General features: G+C 42.6%; 1 protein-coding gene across 1 annotated transcript in view; it reads right to left on the bottom strand.

Annotated features, from left to right (window-relative positions):
- LOC121276200 (E3 ubiquitin-protein ligase HECW1-like) overlaps window positions 1–19,439 on the bottom strand; it is a 527,663-nt gene that overhangs the window by 25,595 nt on the left and 482,629 nt on the right. Inside the window, exons 26-28 of the mRNA XM_041184341.1 lie at window positions 11,814–11,928; window positions 9,546–9,631; window positions 8,920–9,032 (exon numbers count right to left, since the gene is read on the bottom strand). Coding sequence (XP_041040275.1) covers window positions 8,920–9,032; window positions 9,546–9,631; window positions 11,814–11,928 — 314 coding nt within the window. The remainder of the gene's footprint in view (window positions 1–8,919; window positions 9,033–9,545; window positions 9,632–11,813; window positions 11,929–19,439) is intronic.

The following is a 19,439-nucleotide window of genomic DNA, read 5'->3' as shown; positions in this document are numbered from 1 at the left end:
GCTAGATTGTCCACCCATGTCAGCGTGCAATGTTTCACAACTGCACATAAGTGATGTACACTTATGCTACACTTCACTCGGGACTTCGAGATTTGCTTGCCTATCTTGCTTCAAACAGCACTCGCACTCATCAGTGCCAGGCTTTGCAGACAGCACCACATCACTTTTAGGGGTGCAGGTCTCGACTACCAGAGCAGCCATTAGGCAGGAGTGGCTTTATATGGCTGCAGGGTAAGGGCTGTACTGAGGAATGGGAATATCCCAGGGTGTGTGTGAGAGCACAAGTTGATCTATGCAAGTGGCCTCAAGATGGTGAGGGCTGAGGAGGCAGTCCCCAGGGCAGATGAGACCAGATGGAGATGTGAAAGTGCGTGTGAAAGAGTGAGAGATGATGTCCCTTGAGCTGGCAGTGAATGAGATGCCAGTGAATGTGTGATGGGCTTGAGTGTGTGACTTTAGAGTAATGAGATTGTTGCCTTACCCTGGGGTCACAGATGAGATCATTCATCCTCTATCTGCATTGGATGGCCAACCTCTTCTGTGCAACATTGGCACTGATCATCACTGCCATCACCTATCAAGCTGAAGTGGTAATATTGCTTCCCCTCCTGCAGCCAGAACGGAGTTAGAGGACATCACCGCGGGCCTACACAGCGTCCAAAAGATGCTTGAGGGATGTGTCACTGAACCTGGGGGCTTCAGTCTTCTTGCCTTTTGGGGCTATGTCTTATTTACAGCATTCCTGGGCTGGAAGCACTGAAAGGTGTGCACACGGCTTTAACTGAAACACCTGGTGTGATGAAGTGGCGAGGTGACAATGAGATGGATAAATCGGAGCCCTCCCACCATTGAAATGGCATATTTCCTGGGAGTGCATAATTAATGTGGCGGGTTTGGGATGATACAGCATGTGAAGCCGCCATTGCAGCCGGAGGATAAAACGTCATTTTACCTGCCCGCTACCTCACTTAGTGCAAATCTGAGACAATTCCACCCAGTTATTTCTTCAAAGAAGTCAATAACATTGATCCAGGACAATCTGCCATTTAGGAATCTATGCTAACTGGCCCTAACTGGCCCATGTTTCTTCAAAGGTTTGATAACTTACTCCATATTATAGTCTCTAGGGCCTGGATATTTCTAGTCAAACTGTCAATTATCCTTGTTCAATTTTTTGACCATTCAATTTTCAGGCACAATTTCTGGCAGATGGCAGAAGCACCCTGCCTAAAACGGGCAACATATTTAACTGGTGATGGTACGTATCCCCTTTTCTGTCACAACCGCCTAACTTTTATTAAACACATAGCATACAAATAGGGTCTGCCGCATTGCTAGACGATGAAGTAGGTGTAAAAGCTAACTTAAAGGACCCAACAGAGAGTTTTAACTTTCTTTATTCTTTTTTAAGTCTGACCATTATTTCACCACATAACTTTGTGTTTTCAGCTGTTGAGCTCCATTCTCTAAACCCCACCCCTCCTTTCCAAAGATCCCAAAGGGGGAAGGGCAAAGGAGGGAGACACAAGAGTTGGATGGCATTCATCCATTGGGAAGGCAGCACTGTCATACCAGAAATATGCTGGCTAATGTCCACAGAGCCTGCACATATATTTGAATTTCTGAAAATGCCATTCATTTAAAAGCAGCATCCATGAAATTCGGGCTGTTCTACCAATAGAAGATGTTCCCCAACCCTGCGGTCAGCCATCTCTTCCTCCTCAGTTTCTATCCCTAGCTGTTGCTGTTTGTTCTTTATTTTGTGCTTCACTGGGTGCACTCTTTTCTGACCGCCACTAGTTTCTCCACCCCCCCTCCCCCGTCAGATGTCTTTGGGCTAGTGCGTGTAAGGGGAAGATTGAGTACCAGCATCATGTTTGTTCTGATGTGCTGGCTCAGAGCACAACTCAGAGGTATGCTTCTGATTTTGTCTCTTCATGGCAGTCAGGCATCTCCAGAGGAGGAAAAAGCATGAGAGGTTAACATGCATTGCTGTGGAGCTGAGTCTACATTAAGGAATGTCAGGGACATTTCATGGTCCAATTTTGTGATGGGTAATGTGGGGTAATATAGAATTAAATGGAAGCGAAGCAGACAAACCTGCAGATGGCAACTCACTCCTGCATCCTCATTTCTGACTCCGCCTTTGTCAGGAACAGCAATGCTTCCTCCTCATCGTTGGTGAGTGAGGGGGCAGGGTTCCACCAACTGTGGCTAGTCTTTCTCTACTGTTAAGATATGTCTTCTCCTCATTTGAACATGTTACTATTTACTAAATGACCCACAGCTACTGCTGAAAGGAAGACCTCAAACAAATCAACTTTAACAGCAATCAGTAGAAAGAAGAATAAAACTGCAGGTGGCAATCTGTAACTAACAAGGCCTTTATCTCCTTAAATCACCTGCAATATGTTAATAAGACCAACATGTTTATTTATTTAAAATCATTACTTATTTAGCTGAGCATTATTGACTATTATTTTGGAAAATAACTCAGCAGGTCAGGCAACATCTATGGAGAGAGAAACAAAGCTAACATTTTATGTCAATGATCTTTCATCAGAACTGGAAAAAGTTAGAGCTATAGCAGGTTTTAAACAAGTTCAGATGCAGGGAAAGGGGTCAGAGAGGAAAGAGCAAAAGGGAAACTCTTTGAAAGGATGGAAGGTAAGAGGGATTAAATGTTAAAAGGGAAGATGGTACAGGGCAAGAGGGGCTGGTAATGGAAATCCAACTAAAATTCCACCCTTGATGTTTCGGATTCACCCATGATTACAGATATTTCCAAAATATCTCTTCAGCATTCCTTGAAACATGGCTCTTGCCCCATCCTGAAATCCACACTCAATGCCATGCACTGCCACATGCACGCTCTCAACCTCTCTCTCTTTAGAGACACACATTCACTCTGTTACAAACTTAGTATGGTTCATAGTTCCATTTCATCCTTCAGCTCATCTGGTACTTTAACAAGAAATGTTTTTCTTCCTTTCAGGTGTCAACAACTCTGAAATAACAACGCCCTTTGAATTCTTCTTCTTCTTCACTTTACTTTGATCACAGCCCACCTTTCAATCTCATCCTTTATCATGTGTTCACTATCCCCATAGACTTTCCCCTTTCTAACCCCAATCAGTACTCAGTTAAGGCCTCAGCTTTATTCCCTTTTGCTCCAATTTCAATGAATTTTGATCTCCACATGACACTAAGCTCTTCTTCTGTCCCCTTTGCCTCTGTGTCCATTTCTTTGGCCAGGAGTCCTTCCCCTTGCACAGCAAACCCTTTTCCCATCTACAGAATTTTTGTTCCAGGTGGACCTCTTTCTTTGGTTTCTCACACTCTCCAGATCTTTTCATTGGGAGCTGCCAGTGTGACATTAGCCGTTTCAATTTTTCCATTCTGCTCACTCACTCTAACTTACCTCCCTCTTACCTTGCAGTACTTCATTCTCTCAGGTCCAATCCTAACATTATCATTAAATATGCTGATAAGGGTGGTGCTGTTATAGTTTGGCAAACCGACCTGTACCGTGCCAGGGCTGAACTCTGGCATATCCTCTTACCTACTACCCCAGACTATAACACAAGGAGTGAACATCAAGCCATCATTTCCCAAATGATTTCCTCTGCTCTAGAGATCTTCCGTCCATGGCCTGCAACCTCAAAGGCCCCTAGTTCAACACAGACTGGTTCTACCTCTTTGCCAAGATCCACAAACAGGGACAGCCCTAGTAGACCCAATGTTTCAGCCTGTTCTTGCCTCATGGAACTGATTTCTTCCTATTGCAACTCTATTGGCAGAATTTTATGCCTTGTAGGCGGGCGCGTGCCTGACCTGATTGGGTGTGAATTGCATGAGATGATGACGGGTGAGCATCCCGACGTCATCGCACACTCGCGCGATATTTCACATGGTGGGCGCATATAAAAATCAGAAGTGTGTCTGCCGACAATTAAGCAGGCAATTAAGCCCATTAGCAGCGCAATTGTCTGCGAATTTTCGTGGCCCGTCCAACCTTACGGTTGGCGGACAGGCAATTCGGCCAGGCAGATTTTGCATTTTTTATCAAACCTCATCCAAGGGTGGGATGAAATCTCCATTAAGAAATAAAATAAATATCTGGGCACAGCATTTATATGAGGTATGTTTCCAGGTGCTTGATTGTGATGCATGGACATTTTTTTTGCAGCTTTTTACACCTTTATTTCATTATTTGCAGGTCTGCAGCTCCCTGAGGCAGCTGTGTGTCTTCAGGGAGCTCTCTCACAGCACTCACCTGCGCCTGTGACATCATCATTGCTCGCCCTCTTCCTGCCCCTACCCGGCAGCATTGAGCTTTTCAGTGCTGTTAATTGACCAGCCAGTGCGAAATCACTCTGCACTCCCTGTGCGGACGGTGGGGGGGTGGTGGTTTCCCTGAGTCGGGGCCTGTGCTCTTTCGCGCATGCATGTGAAAGAGCGCAGAAATCTCCCTGAGGCACAGATATTCCTCAGGGAGACTGGTTTTAAGTTTTAACAGTTCAATAAAGTGTTGAAAAATTTTTATGACATGTCCCCTCATGTGAAACTGTCACATGAGCTGGGACATGTGCATTAATTTCAATAAAAACTTTTGAGAAAATTTAAAATCATTCATGAAACCTCATCCCATCCTTAAGGCTGGATGGGCAGCTCTGTTAATTATTTTAATTGTTAGTTAAATGGCCTTAATAGGCTGAACTGAAAATCTAAATGACGCACGGTGACTTTGGGACGCACGCCCGATGTTACCCAGCGTCATTTTATGCCTTGGCGAGAGGGTCCCATCCCCGCTTGCCGAGCCGAAGACTCTCCCCTCAATTTAGAATAATATATTCACTGTTCACATTACCCTCTCCTCCATATTGGGAAGGCAAAACACAGATTGGGTTATGCTTTGAGGAGCACCTCTATTTTGGCTGCAGATGTGACCCTGAGCTTCCAGCTGCCTGATATTTTAATTCTCTACCCATCTCCCACTCTGATCCTTCGTCCTCAACCTCCAAGACTGTACCAACTAAGCTCAATGTAAGCTTGAGGAACACCACCTCATCTTTTGATTAACCTTCCATACTCAATACTGATTCAACAAATTTCAACAAACTAGTTTCCCCATTTTTTCCAGCAACATTTATTAGTGATAATGTTGCTATTCCCATTTACACTGTCTCTAGGCCTATCATCTGTTCTTGTCCTATTACCATCTCCTTTTTACACCTTTTCCTTTTGTCATTTAATCTCTCCAGCCTTCCACTTTTTGTTTTTACCTCCCCTCTCCCTTTCGCTGCCTCTTTACTTGTTTAAAACTATTATATCATCAGAAACAGAATAGGTTAAAGGACCTGAAATGTTAACTTTGCTCCTCTCTCCATAGATGCTGCCAGACCCAAGTACTTCCAGCATTTTCTGTTTTTCTTCGGATCTCCAGCATCCACAGTATTTTTCCTTTTATTTCATTATTTTGTTAATCTATATATATTGTGTATTATATATAAAATATATAATAAACTGCACATATCATACAGATAAGTGCACTTCTTTGCATGATCTAATTTATCAAAAAGCTGATAACTGGTATTCCAGTTCCATTAAATGATTGAGCACACACATCTATACAGCTTTAGGTTTCCCATCTGAAAAATGTGAACTTGGATCCTTTAACCTAATCAGTCACATACCTGGAGTATTCATCTCCATCTGACCAAATTTCTTGCTTGTTCTGTCTTGCTTTTCTGCCTCACTCTTAGCTGAGTCATCACATATAACACTGCTTAGGTATTGTTAGTGGTAGAAGAGAAGGATCTACAGTTTTCTCTATGACCTCAGTGCAGTTGTGCTTAATGGATCAGTTGATATGTCTGCATGAAAACCAGCAGCCAACTGACAGCTCCCCACATGTATGTTTAGCAGAATAGGGTCTGAGCTTTAATCCATGCCCGTGCTGTGAAACAAATCTGAAGGTATTTCTACATTATTGTTGATCTGTCATCCCCTGACATGCAGGTCTTGTGTATTGTCAGCACTAGTAAATCTATCAGTATCAGCCCCTACTCAGCTTTTACAGAGTCTCCTTCTCTGCTGTCAGACCTACAACCTCCTCAAACACCCCCACTCCCTCCCCATTTGTCTTACTTTTATAAGGTGCTAGCTCAGCAAAAGAGTGCACTTATGGCTTGATATAACGTAACTCCATGATGCAAATCTGCTGCTGCATGGGATTAACTCAGTGTCAGAGGTTATCATCCATGCAGGAGTAGTGCTGTAAAGGTCAAAGTGTCAGTATCTGTGCATGTTAGAGCCAGTCTCCATGAAGATCAGAACCAGTTCGCTGAGTAAACACTGGAGAGTGGTGGACTCAGGTTGCTATTTCAAGACTAGGACTAGATCTTCAGCAATGTAAAATCCCTTTAAGCACAATGATACACAACTTCCTGTATATTTTTCTTCTATTTATCTTTTAAACTATCTTTGCCTGCATATTACCAAAAGCAATTGCTGCTATCACTGCATCTTTGGTTCTCTCAGTTCTTTGATAGCTTCTTACTCTTGATTGCTGGGTAGGTCCTGCTCTCAGGCTGTCAACATATAGTTCTTTGGAGAGAAATTTAGCTCCTTGCACTTCTCAACAATTATTTATTTGATATAAACATCTCTGTTCTTTCATCAAACCTACCCGGGACAAAGTTCTTGGGTTGGAGGAGGACAGAAAAAGTATTGTTCACCTGGGAGAAGCTGGATTTGCTGCATCTTTGTCTCATTTTCTGCTTAGGACCAAATTATGGCTGGGAGCCTGGGTTTTCCACAATGCAAAAATATTGGGATATGTCTGAAGGAATTCCCTGAGGCCTGACACAGATTCTGCATGGGTAATTGATCTCAGAAGGGATTGATTACCTTTAAAATGATGGGCATTTCTACAAAACAATTTACCAGTTATCTGTGGCCCTTTCAGGATCTCCAACATAGTGACTGGCACAATAGGCACCTCCAATGCACCTGTTTAGGTGCAAGTCATTCACCTTGACTTTTGGATGATGGTACATGGGTGTCCCACTCTGCCACACTTCTAGAGACAGAGATGAGACCCTGGAATTTTAAAACAAAGTTGAAGAAATTAACAGAATCTTTGCATATGTTTCTGAAGTGTTAGCAACTTTGATTAAAAAATATACATTCTCAGTTTAGGAATGGAAATGCTACTGTGGTCAGTGAAGGCTTTACAGTTATAACTTTTAAAAAAAATAAACTATATTCTTACGTCCCATTCAGTAAAACACTGATGTTTTAATTAAACATCTTTCATGTATAAAACATAAAAGCCATGTACTTGTAGTGGTCAGCAGTTATGAAGTCATTGCATGTATAATATTGTTTGCTGTATTTTGTGGTCCTTAGCTGCTTGTGGGGTCTGGTTCTTCATATTCAATTTTGTTTTAATTTGATTTCCTCAATTTGTTCTGCTCTGTAAATCTGAATTAGTATCTGTCATCTCTCAGTAATCTTTTCCCTCTTTTAGTCGTTGTCTTAATCCCTGTGCAATTGACAGTGGAGATTAACTAGTGTACTTTGCGGACAGAAAAACAAACACCTGCCTAGATTTGCAATTTGTTGTACATGAGAAATTAAAGTCTAATTTGCCTTCAGTTTTACTTTAAAAAAACATACTACACTAAAGATTTGAAAACCACTGCTGCATGTGCAGTGGAATGGAATCACTACCGTCATCCCCCCACAACAACCCTGCCATCTTCGCAAACCCCAAAATGTAATTACAAACAGTGTTAATTCCATGGACCATGTGGGTTGCTGACACCGGGAAGAGGCCTTCACTGGGGTAGCCAAGGTCCCACAGACAATTTGGCTGAGGTACTGAGAGGCAAAGGAAAAGTGATTCACTCTGTTGGGAAGGATTCTACCTTCAGACAGAAGATTTGAACCCCTCTGAGATCAATTACTTTAGTTGGAGAGGGGTGCTGCCTTAACCTGCTGGCTCCACTACCCCATAGTTTGAAAGATGGCACTTGCACTTAGTCTCTTTCCTCAGTGGGAATTTCAACAGTCATATCTTTGAAATGCATACTCCGTACTTACAAATCCCATCTGATTATCTGCACCATTGGCCTCATCTCTTAACACCAGAACTCTGCCCCAGACACAGAGGAAATTATGGGCCCATTTGTTGAGGATCTTAAGAAACTTACACGTATTTTTCTTCTGATTTTAAGATTTAATGAAAATTTAAGGGAAAATCAATGCAACTGATTCTAGAACTTTCAAGGGACATGACTCCGATTTTTTCTGTTAAATTCCTGTCTGCACTATTTTAATGTCGAAATTAAGTCCTTTATTCTGAACAGATTTTCAACTGTGTTAAAATAATGCATAGATGGACTTAGAGCAAATGTGTTAACTCATTCATTAAAAATAGAGCAGAACACAAATTAAAGCCCCTAGTGAATAAAGGACTTTTAATGCCCTGGTAAAATTAGAAGTCATTCATCATACAATTTTTTAATAAATTGCTATAAATTCCAGTTCTTGGCGCCTCTAGCAATAAACTGAAAAGATTTTCTGCTTTACTTCTGTGCTTATTTTAAGAACATTGAAAACCAAATTGGTTAAATGGCTGATTAGTCACAAACGGCAATTCTCTCCTAGAGGGGGAGAAAGGGTCGGATGGGGGTTGGGTGGAGGGATGGTGGGGAGGCCAGACAAGGGGGCAAACATTGCGTAAGTCTAGTCTTGCAGCAGATCCATAGGAAGGGGCACTTATTCAGGGCTTTGAGAAGTCAGAAGCTCTTATTATCTCATCCTTACAGCAGAATTCTTAAGTACATGCATCTGGGTTTTTGCTACACAAACTCTCTATTCATTCATTTCTTGTGATTTCCTGACAAATACCTTGGCAGTGATGTTACTTTGCCCCATTTCTCAATGCAGAATCGCCTTAGTCCATTGCTCCCTCTGAGGGCGGCAAAGCCTTCATAAGGTATGCTGGATGTTCCCGTCACAAACTGTTAAAAAAGATAAAGAACTGTCTCTCAAATAAACCACATGGACATAAATGACTGCTATGAAAGTCATAGTGGCTTGCTAATAGCCTGGATTTTATTATAACCTCTGTTGTGCAAATAAAGGGTCTGTCTGCCTGACATAATCTTGTACTGAGATTCAGTCAATAGCTTATACTGCTTTATTGTTAATAATTATAAAATATTTTAATCAGCAGAGATTTTTCTGTTGCAATCTATGGTGTATTGTGACTCTGCCGTAACATTCGAGGCCAGAAATTAACATTGGTGAAATCTGTAGGCAAATGTCCAATGCATTCTTATAACCTCTTCAATCTGTTACTTTAACAGAGGTATTAACCTATTTAAAATAAGCAGATTATTGCCTGTGTTAAAATAGAGCTGTAAGAAACAAATGCATTAAAAGCATACATTAGCCAATATTGTCAACACTAATCTCTTTACATGGTCCAGAAGGCTGGAAAGATTTTGTTTGCAATTACCACTACTGTGTACCTGTAAAAGCCGGAGCCGCTGTTCATTATTGAAGTGTTCCACAGCTGTCCAGAACCACTTTATTACAACGTGACCATCGTGGTAGCCTGAGGAAGGGGCACAAGCATTACACACACAAACAAGTTCTCAGCAACAAGACTCTGTAGCATCAATCAGCAGGGTTGTCCTGGTGGATCTGAACTTTAACAACAGAATTGACTAACATTTCCACTTTTCCTAAGAAAACTGAAGTGCCACATATATAAATGCATAGATGTAAACATCTCTTTCCTATTTTGTACCAGAATATATTTAATTGATTATAAGCTTTTTCATGGTGTTTAGGTAAATTAATTGAACCAAAATATTGCATATCCAAAATACTGCAATTTTATGTGTCAATGGAAGTAATTTAGACACCTTTGTAATAGTATATGGACTTCAGGACCAGCGCATGAAGCATTGCGATTAGCTAAAATAGCAACATAATCCCCTCCTAACAAAATACTTGTTGCGATGGAGAAGATTTAAGGGATTAAAAGAGACGTAGCGAAATAATCATGGCCAGGATTTTCCCCTTGGCAATTTGGGGGCGGGGCCTGCTCGCCGAGGGGAAAATGATGCGGGATGACGTCAGGAGGAATCCCCGACGTCATCACGGGCCATTTAAGTCTTAAGGAAGGCAGGTGGACAACGAAATCAGCTGTCCGCCCGCCGACCTGTCAATGGCCAATTAAAGCCATTGACAGTCTCATTAAGATAGTTAAATGCCCTGCTCGGCCAATCTGAAGGCTGGTGGACAGGCCAGGAGCCCCAGCTGCCTGTAGATTATTGATGAAACTTCATCCACTGGTGGGATGAAGTTTCATAACCGCTTTGTAAAAGTTTAATAAATTTTATGAGTTTTTTAACAACATGTCCCATCTTGTGTCACATGAGAGGGACATGTTAATAATTTTAAAATGTCTCTATTTTTTGACTTTACTTACCTTTCACTAAACTCCCTGAGATAGGACTTTGCCTCAGGGAGCAGTGTGCACTTTGACAGTTGGGGATTCCCTCCCCTCCTGGAACAGGAAGTGCATAGGCCTTAATTGGCCCACCCACTCAAAATGGCGGCGGGTCCCATTTCGGCAGCGGGGTTCGGCTGTCCACCCGCTGCCAAGCTGGTGGGGCCCGCCTACCAGCCAAGGGGCTAAATTCTGCCCCATGAATGAGAAATTGATGTGGTGGGTAGCAATGGACTGTGGAGATACATATGAAATAATATTACGTCCATTGCTCATCCTGCCTCTATTAATCATCATGGAAACAAGGTGGCAGTAAGTGGGTTATCAATTTGGGAGTAAACTGTGTAGAAAACCACAACCTACTGCAGCTGCTGTTGTTATTTAGAAGGTCTATTGTGATAGACCATTTGAGAAACTGATTAGTAAATTACCTGTAATACAGATTATTGCACGGCAAAATAAAATGCATATTTCAACTTGCAACATTGAATGTAATTATGCAATCTCACAGGTGAGGCTTTGCAGAGGTGGGAAATGAATTGGATTTCGAAATTGAAGTTATCTCAGCAGTTTCATTTTTAAGTAATCATTATAAATAAATACTTATGTCTTAACATGTCTATTAAAAACATCCCAACATGTTTCACAGGCAAAGAATTGTTTTGAAATGGAGTTAAATGGAGTCCTATGCAGGACTGAGGGGGTAGTTACGTGGGATGCCGGTGGGGGGGGGGAAATAGTAGGCAGGGGATTGTAATGGGGGGGTGGGGATGTCCTGTGGGGATTGGGGTAGGTCAGTGCTATAGTTACCCTGAAGCTGGAAGTGGTTTTAATTCTTCTGGCTGTTTCTGGGTGACTATTACTGTAACACAGTCAGAATCATCCAAAGTTTGTGATTTAAATCACATTTTCAGATGGTTCTCAATGCAGGGCAATTGCCTATTGGAAGCTTGAACTTCCCAGGCTATTGTCATATAATCCTTACCTGGTAACTTCCAGGGGTAGTTCCCCAGCAGAAGGTTACTTCCCCCATCGCCCCAGTTACACTGCTCTGGAGCTTCAAGGTTACGACTCATTGTCATTCTGTTTTTTTTTTGCAGCTTCCCCAGGAGAAACCAGTGTATAAGTTTATGACCCGCACTTTGTTAAGTTTGCATTGTACAATATTCTGCATCGTATAAATCCTGCTGGAATTAGTGGTCTGCTGAGTCAAATGTACTCACCAGAAAAAGAACGTTAACTGTTGTTTCCTAAGGACTGAGAGGCAAAATAGACTTACCGCTCCGGTACTCTGTATTATTGCGCCAGTCATTCAGGTCAATCTCTGCTGTACCTGCAATAACCAGTTCCAGCTCTCGGGCATCAAATACCGATACAAGCCGTGAATCCACCACCTGGAAAACAACATTTACTATTAGCTCTCTGGAAGTCTTTAACACATACGGTTATTTTGGCGCTCAGTTTATCTGTGGAGAATTATTTTACATCCTCATTCGAAGTAGAATGTTACATATTGGACTGAGCTCATTACTCATTCTGATTTTCTGAAATTCATTCATCTCGCCATACCGTTTCAAATTATTGTTTTTTAAATATTTCCTCAGTTCACTTTTAAAAGCATTCTTGATGAATTTTGCTTTCACCATTACCTCTGGTAAGCCACTCCATGTCCTGACAATCCTTTCCATAAAAAAATTCCTCTAAACACTCCCATCAATTTTGAATGATGATCGTAAATTTATGTCTGAGTTAGGTCTCTGCTGCTCTCATGAATTGGAAGAACTGGGCTGATTCATTTTCATCTGAGGGTTTGAGGAGGGATTGAGTGGGGTGGTGAGGAGGTGGGGGGTGGGTGGTGAAGTCTTGTTGCTGCTGTTAGACATTCCCTCATGACAGCTAGGCTGATATTAGGGATTCATTATGTGGGAACCAGGAGCTTCAATCTGCATTCTCCTCCTTCCCCAAAAGGCAAGTTTGAATGAATTTGATAAATCTGGCAATTTGTGGGCTATCAGCAGAAAAATAAGACCATAAAAGCATAGCATTAAAAATCCAGTTTGTTCATGAATATCCCTCAGAGAAAGGTCTCTGCTATCCCTATCCAGTTTGGCCCACATGTAACTGCAGTATTACACTGCATGGTTGAATCTTAAAGTGGCTAAGGATGGGCAGTAAGTGTTGCTTTGCCAGTGTCACTCGCATTGCAAAAACAAAAGGAGTAAGATGAAGACTAGGAATTGCCTCGGAGCTGCTCCTGCTTTACTGCCGTTATTTCACTGGAAATCATAAAATCATTGAATGATATAGAATAGGGGACCATTCAACCCATCATGCCTGTGCTGGCTCTTTGGAAGAGCTATCCAATTAGTCGGTTCTTCTGCTCTTTCAGCATAGCTGAGCCAATTTTTTGAGTATATATCTAATTCCCTTCTGAAAGTTATTATTGAATCTGCTTCCATCAACCTTTCAAGGCAGAGCGTTCTAGATCATAAAAACTCACTGCAGAAAAAAGAACATATTCCTCAAGTCGTCCCTGGTTTTTTTTGTCAATCCCTTTAAATTTGTATCCTCTGATCGACTATCCTTCTGACATTGGAATCACATTTCTCCTTAATCTTCTCTGCTATAAGGAAAACAACCCCAGTTTCTCAGATCTCTCTACATTACTAAAGTCTTTCTTTCCTCTAGATTTTCTCTAAGTGTGCTGCTCAGAATTGGTCACAAGATTCTACTTGGGGCCAAATCTTATTATAGAGGTTTCATCAAACTCTATTACTTTCATATCCCACGCTTCTACTTATAAAATCAAGGCTTCCATTTGCCTTTTAAACAGTTTTCTCAACTTGTCCTGCCACCTTCAAAACTTATTTACATAGGCCCAGATTTTCAACCCCGGATTGGTTGCACAGCGAACCTGATCTTTAAAAATGTCTGCCAGCAGGTCGGATTTTATGTTAGCATGCCTCCCACAGCCCTTTGCCCTCACCCCCTCCATACCAATTCACCTAGCTTTGACACTTCCTGGATAGCTTGGACAGCTTTGACAGCTGGACAGCTCTTTGACAGCTCCAATGATTTTGTGCATATAAAATGCAGGGTCATGACCCGAAAACGATTTAGGCATCGAGTGCCTGAACCGGGTTGAAAAGCCAGCCCCTTGTGTCTGCCCATTTCAGCAATCTGTTTATGTCCTCTTGAAATCTATTTTTCTTCTCCTTGTTGTTTACTATGTTTCCAAGTTTTGTATCATTGTAACTTTTGTTATGTCCTGTACACCCAAGGATGTTCCCAGCCTAGGACTGAGTAACGGAATCTAAAAAAAATATTCTGTGAAGTAGAATTGGAGAATGACAAATATAAACTTTTGTTTCAAGTAAAGAGTTGTGAAGATGAAGAAACTATAACCTGGATTGGCGAAATTACTAAACCTAAACTTCCCTCTTTTGGTTGATGAAGGGTTTTAGACAGACTCAGTTGTAGGCTATGCCAATTTTCCCAGGGTAGCTCATTGGCAGGATCCAGTTAGCTCAGTTGGCTAGACGGCGATTGTGTGGATCAAAATAACGGCAATAACATGGGGTGTGATCCCCGTTCCAGATGACATAGACTTGAGGCTTACTTTCTTGTCCACCTGTAGTAAAAATAGTGGTATTTTGCCACTAGTAACTAATTGCCAGGGATCTGGCTTCAGGTAGAGAACTCAAGAATAAGAAGGAACTCATTGGCAAAACTTAAAATGTAGATTCTGAAGGATGCAAAGAGCCGATAATGGTGGAAATTGAAAAATGCATGCAATGTGGAAGAACAGGAGGGACAAAAATTTGAGAAACTATTCAAGACCCTCTGAACAGCTTTATATTCATTAACAGCCTTTGCCAAATCTGAAGGAGCAAAGGACTAAGGAGTGACTTGAAAAAAATTAGATAGTTGAATGACACAAAGGCTGAAATTTTCCAGCCTCCCACTCCGATGGGATTTCCAGTTCCAGTCCCGCTGATGTGAATGGAGATTTCAATGGCTTACCAACCCTGCCAATGGGGAACCTGCCACGGTGGTTGGGGGGGGGGGGGAGGGTTGCTGGAAAATTCTGGCCAAAGTCTAGTTTCTTTGACTAGAAATATGTGGTGAATGGTATTCCATATATTTGTTGGTGCTGTACTAACTTATAATATACATAAATGAACAAGAGTTAGGAGTTGAGTGAACAACTTTTGTTAATGATAATAAACTCACAAATGATAAGTTGTGACAATTATTGCAAAAAAGTGCAAGGGCACATAGATGGGCTAGGATTGACAAATAATAAAAAAATATGATATGGTATCATTCAATTTCTATTCATAGAGTGGAGAGATGGGTTTAACTACATTAGATCTGTGGGTACCTCAAAGAGTAGGCATGCATCTCACTTGTGGTGATTGCTCAGTGGACCTAGTCCCGTCTCATTGATAAAAGCAAAAAACTGCAGATGCTGGAAATCCAAAACAAAAACAAAAATAAAAATACCTGGAAAAACTCAGCAGGTCTAACAACATCTACGGAGAGGAATACAGCTAATGTTTCGAGTCCATATGACTCTTCAACAGAGCTAAGGAAAAATAGAAGAGAGGTGAAATATAAGCTGGTTTAAAGGGTGGGGGGGGGGGGGGCGCAGGCAGGGACAGGTAGAGCTGGAAATAGGGCCAGTGACAGGTGGAGATTGCCAAAAGATGTCATAGACAAAAGGACAAAGAGGTGATGATATTAGCTAAGAAATGTGCTAATAGGTGACATTAAGGGTAGAAAGCAGGATGAGCAAGGTACAGATAGCCCTAGCGGGGGTGGGGTGGGGGGAAGGGATCGAAATAGGCCAAAAGGTAGAGATAAAACAATGGATGGAAATACATTTAAAAATAATGGAAATAGGTGGGAAAAGAAAAATCTATATAAATTACTGGAAAAAAGGGGGATCGGAAAGGGGGTGGGGATGGAAGAGGGAGTTCATGATCTAAAGTTGTTGAACTCAATATTCAGTCCGGAAGGCTGTAAAGTGCCTAGTCGGAAGATGAGGTGCCACTCCTCTAGTTTGCGTTGAGCTTCCTGTCTCATTGGGCATGATTCTTAGGTCAGCGGGTTGGGATTGGCCGGGAAACAGGTCACCACCCGTGATCAGTCCCCGACCGCGATTTCACACAGGCTGGCTAATTAACGGCCAGCCAGTGTGAAGCACCCGCTGAAATGCTCAGTGTTGCTGGGGTGAGGGTGGGAGGAGGGTGGGCACTGACATAAGCACGGGCATGGGCGAGCACTGAAGGCAGACAGCCTTCAATAGAGTTGAAACCATTAAATAAAGTTTGTAAAATCAGGAAAAAATTGACCAAACATCACATCAATCACCTGAACATATACATGATAAAAATACTGTCCATAGATTGTTTAAATTTAATAACGGAAACCTCATCCTGCCCATGGATGACATTTCATGAAAAATGCAAAGTCCGCCTGGCTGATTTGCCCATCCGCCAACCGTAAGACTCGAACCCACAACCTTTGAATCTCTTATACAACAGCAGCTAGCAGTCCAACATGCTATCCGTTGTGCCACAGAGCCCAGCACCCACCAACCGTAATGTTGGACGGACCACGAAAAGACCTTAAAAGGCCTCTTAATTGTCGGCCGGCCTGCTTCCAAATTTTGCACGTTCCCACCGACCGAAATATTGCATGAGTGCAGGATGACGTCAGGACACTTGTCCGACGCCATCCTGATGCGATTTTGCGTCTGATCAGGTTGGGCGCGCACCTGCATGCCAACCTAAATATTCTGCCCACTAACTCAAGGAGGAAGTGGGGCAGCTCCCAGAGAGCGTGCATTTTCTATCTTGGACACAAATGATAATCTGTGTTTCTGGAGCAACAGGAAGAAATATCAATTTTAAGGACAGAATTTTACAGCCCCGTTTCGGCGGGGACAGGGCAGCGAGCCATTATAAATCCCATTGACTTTAGGGAACGTAAAATCCCGCTGTCGTAAAGTTCTGCCCTAAGAGTCTGGACCATGTTCCAAATCTTATCTAGAGAAGGTACCCTTGTTCATAAGCTAGTGAGTTAGCCCTTAATTGTTTTACATATTTGAGGTGCTTGGAGAAATTGATTGCACTCACTGTGGAATCTATATACTCTTGATTCATATATTTTATTTAAATAAGCTAGTTAGTCATATGGAGTTGGACCTTGTCTTAGCAAAATACCATCGCAGCCCACCTTCCGTCTAGAGATGTGAATTTATGTGGGTCATGACACTGTTGAGCAAGAGATGAGTGGAAGAGAAGTTCCATTCCAGATTGTTGGGACACATGGTTCCCTTACAAAAGCAACTGGTGACACTGAACCCAAAGATTATCTCACAGAAACACACCACCACCATTCACCACACCCCTCCCCTCACCCATCCACTCCTACTGAAAATTGTGACAATGGGCAGGATTTTTGGAGGCCAGTGGGGATGGGAACTGAGGTAGGTAAGCAGGTAGTTTCATGCTTCTGGCTGGCATGTCAGTTTGCCAGCACTATCCTGCTTCTGAGCCATTTTCTGGCAGGCCTGATTGGGCAAGTGGTGGGTAGCTTTTTAAGGTGATTATTAAGGCTACTGATCAGAGCCCAACTGGAATCTTCTAATTGGCCTGTGGGCCTCTGCACCATCAGGAGCACAGTCTATGGGCGGCCTCCCAGCAGAAGGCCAGGAGGCCAGCACTCCAAGGTATCTTTGAGACCTCCATTGCCTACGTGGCCACAACTGCAGCCACAGGCCACTCTTTGAAGGGGTTTCCCTTCCACAATGATGGCCCAGCAGCTGTGGCCATTCTTTATTTCAAATATTTTAAGAAAGCTGAGAGGGCACCTCAAGATGGAGGCTCTGTCCCTCTCTCTCCCTTGCTTAACTGCAATGGTAGGCTGCAGCTCCTTCCATGCTGGAGGGATTCCTCCTTACCATCCAGCTTTGAGAATCCACCCATATTTCTTAATTGGATGGCACGTGCACCTCTGGCCTCTAATTAGTCAATCCAAGCAAAAACTATGTGTAGTAACTGAAGGTATAGCCTCTGCTACTGTCTATCAGGGGTCACGTGATTGTTCTTGGAGGCTCCAGCCAATGAGCCCTAAGCACAGGTAATCTCGGGTGGGGGTGGGGGTGTTGGGGGTGGGGCTCTTTGTCAAGGACCCGGTTCAAGCATGTAACATTTAAAAAGCTCTCTGTAATAAAGTTTATCTGTTTCTTGTTGAAACCTGCCCGATACATCAAGTCATTACATTTGGCAACAAGGGTAAAATAGCTCAAATGCTGCACCTCGCCTTGTTAACATGAGTACATCAAATCTTAAGAAAAACAAAAAGAATACTCACCAGTCATGCCACTCTCAGGCAGAATCGATCCTTACGATGCAACTATGGAAGACTTGAGCCCGTATGTGGAGCACCTTGGTTTTTTATTTTGCAACAAAGTTACCATGGAGTAAAAGCAGAAAGCACTCCTTTCGTATGTATGTGGTAGCAAGACATACAATCTCATCCACAGCCTGCCGGCCCCGAACGGGCCCAATTCTGAGTCCTTTAATGAATTAGTTTACCTCGTGAAAATGCATTTCCAACCGAAGCCATCCATAAAAATGCAGAGGTTTAAGTTTAGTTCTAGAGTGAGAGCCCCAGAGAGTCCATTGTAACCTATGTAGCGAAGTTGAAGCAATTGACAGAACACTGCAACTTTGGGGACGCACTAAATGATATGCTGCGGGACCAATTAATTTGTGGAGTTCATGACGACGCCATTCAGTGCCGTTTACTCGCAGAGGTCGGCATTGATTTCAAGCGCGCCCTAGAAATAGCACTTGCCATGGAAAGTGCTGCGAGAGACACGCAAGTTTTATAACACATACAACATGGCACTGTTCTTCATGTGGGGTGGGAGCCTACCACCGGGCGTAGGGCAAAAACCAGAGACACAGCAGCAAAGTGACAGGCAATGTCCGCAGTTAGAAAAATGAAAGACCTAGTAGGAACACTTCAGCAGTGACTCCAAGGTTAATCTGTTATAGATGTGGGGGTGACCATGGACCAGACACCTGCAGATTCAGGGAGGCAGAATGCTATTATTGCCATAAGAAAGGTCACGTAATAAAGCAATGCAGGGTGAAACCAAAACAGCCCATAAAGCAGCAAATCAATGTGATTGAATTGAATAATTCAACAGAACCTGAAGCTGTCAATACCGACATCTATTCCCTGTACAGCATCACAGCTATAAAAACTGAACCTATTACTGTCACAATCCAAGTTAATGGGAAGCCACTAATAACGGAGGTAGATACAGGAGCCACATCCACAGTGGTGAGAGAGCACATATTTAAATACCTAAATGAAGGCACTTAGCCACTGAATCTGGAGTGGACAACCGCTAAATTGAAGACATACACTGGAGAATCCATACGGGAAAAGGACATTGCCACAGTACCTGTGTCTTATGGGCAGCAGACCGCCCAGCATCCAGTGATCATAGTGACAGGTGAAGGACCTAGTCTTCTGGTTACAAAAAATCAAGCTTGACTGGTCTGAAATATTTCACTTGAGAACAGGAGGAGCTCCTAAATTCTAAGGGAATATGACAGTGTACTTTGTGACGAATTAGGGAAGCTAAAAGGCTTACAAGCAAAATATACTTGGATTCTCAGGTGACAACCTGCTTCTTTAAGGCCAGACCTGTGCTTTATGCTCTAAAGGAGAAGGTGGATGCAGAACTGTGCCAGTTAGGAAAATTAGGCATCATCCAACCAGTCCAATTTTCAGACTGGGTAGCGCTTATAGTCCCAGTGGTGAAGCCGGACCAAACTATGCGCATTTGTGGGGACTATAAATTTACCGTGAACAAGCC

The sequence above is a fragment of the Carcharodon carcharias genome, chromosome 3 (genome assembly GCF_017639515.1).
Source record: "Carcharodon carcharias isolate sCarCar2 chromosome 3, sCarCar2.pri, whole genome shotgun sequence".
NCBI classification, from domain to species: domain Eukaryota; kingdom Metazoa; phylum Chordata; class Chondrichthyes; order Lamniformes; family Lamnidae; genus Carcharodon; species Carcharodon carcharias.
This window is presented reverse-complemented; position numbering and strand designations above follow the sequence as displayed.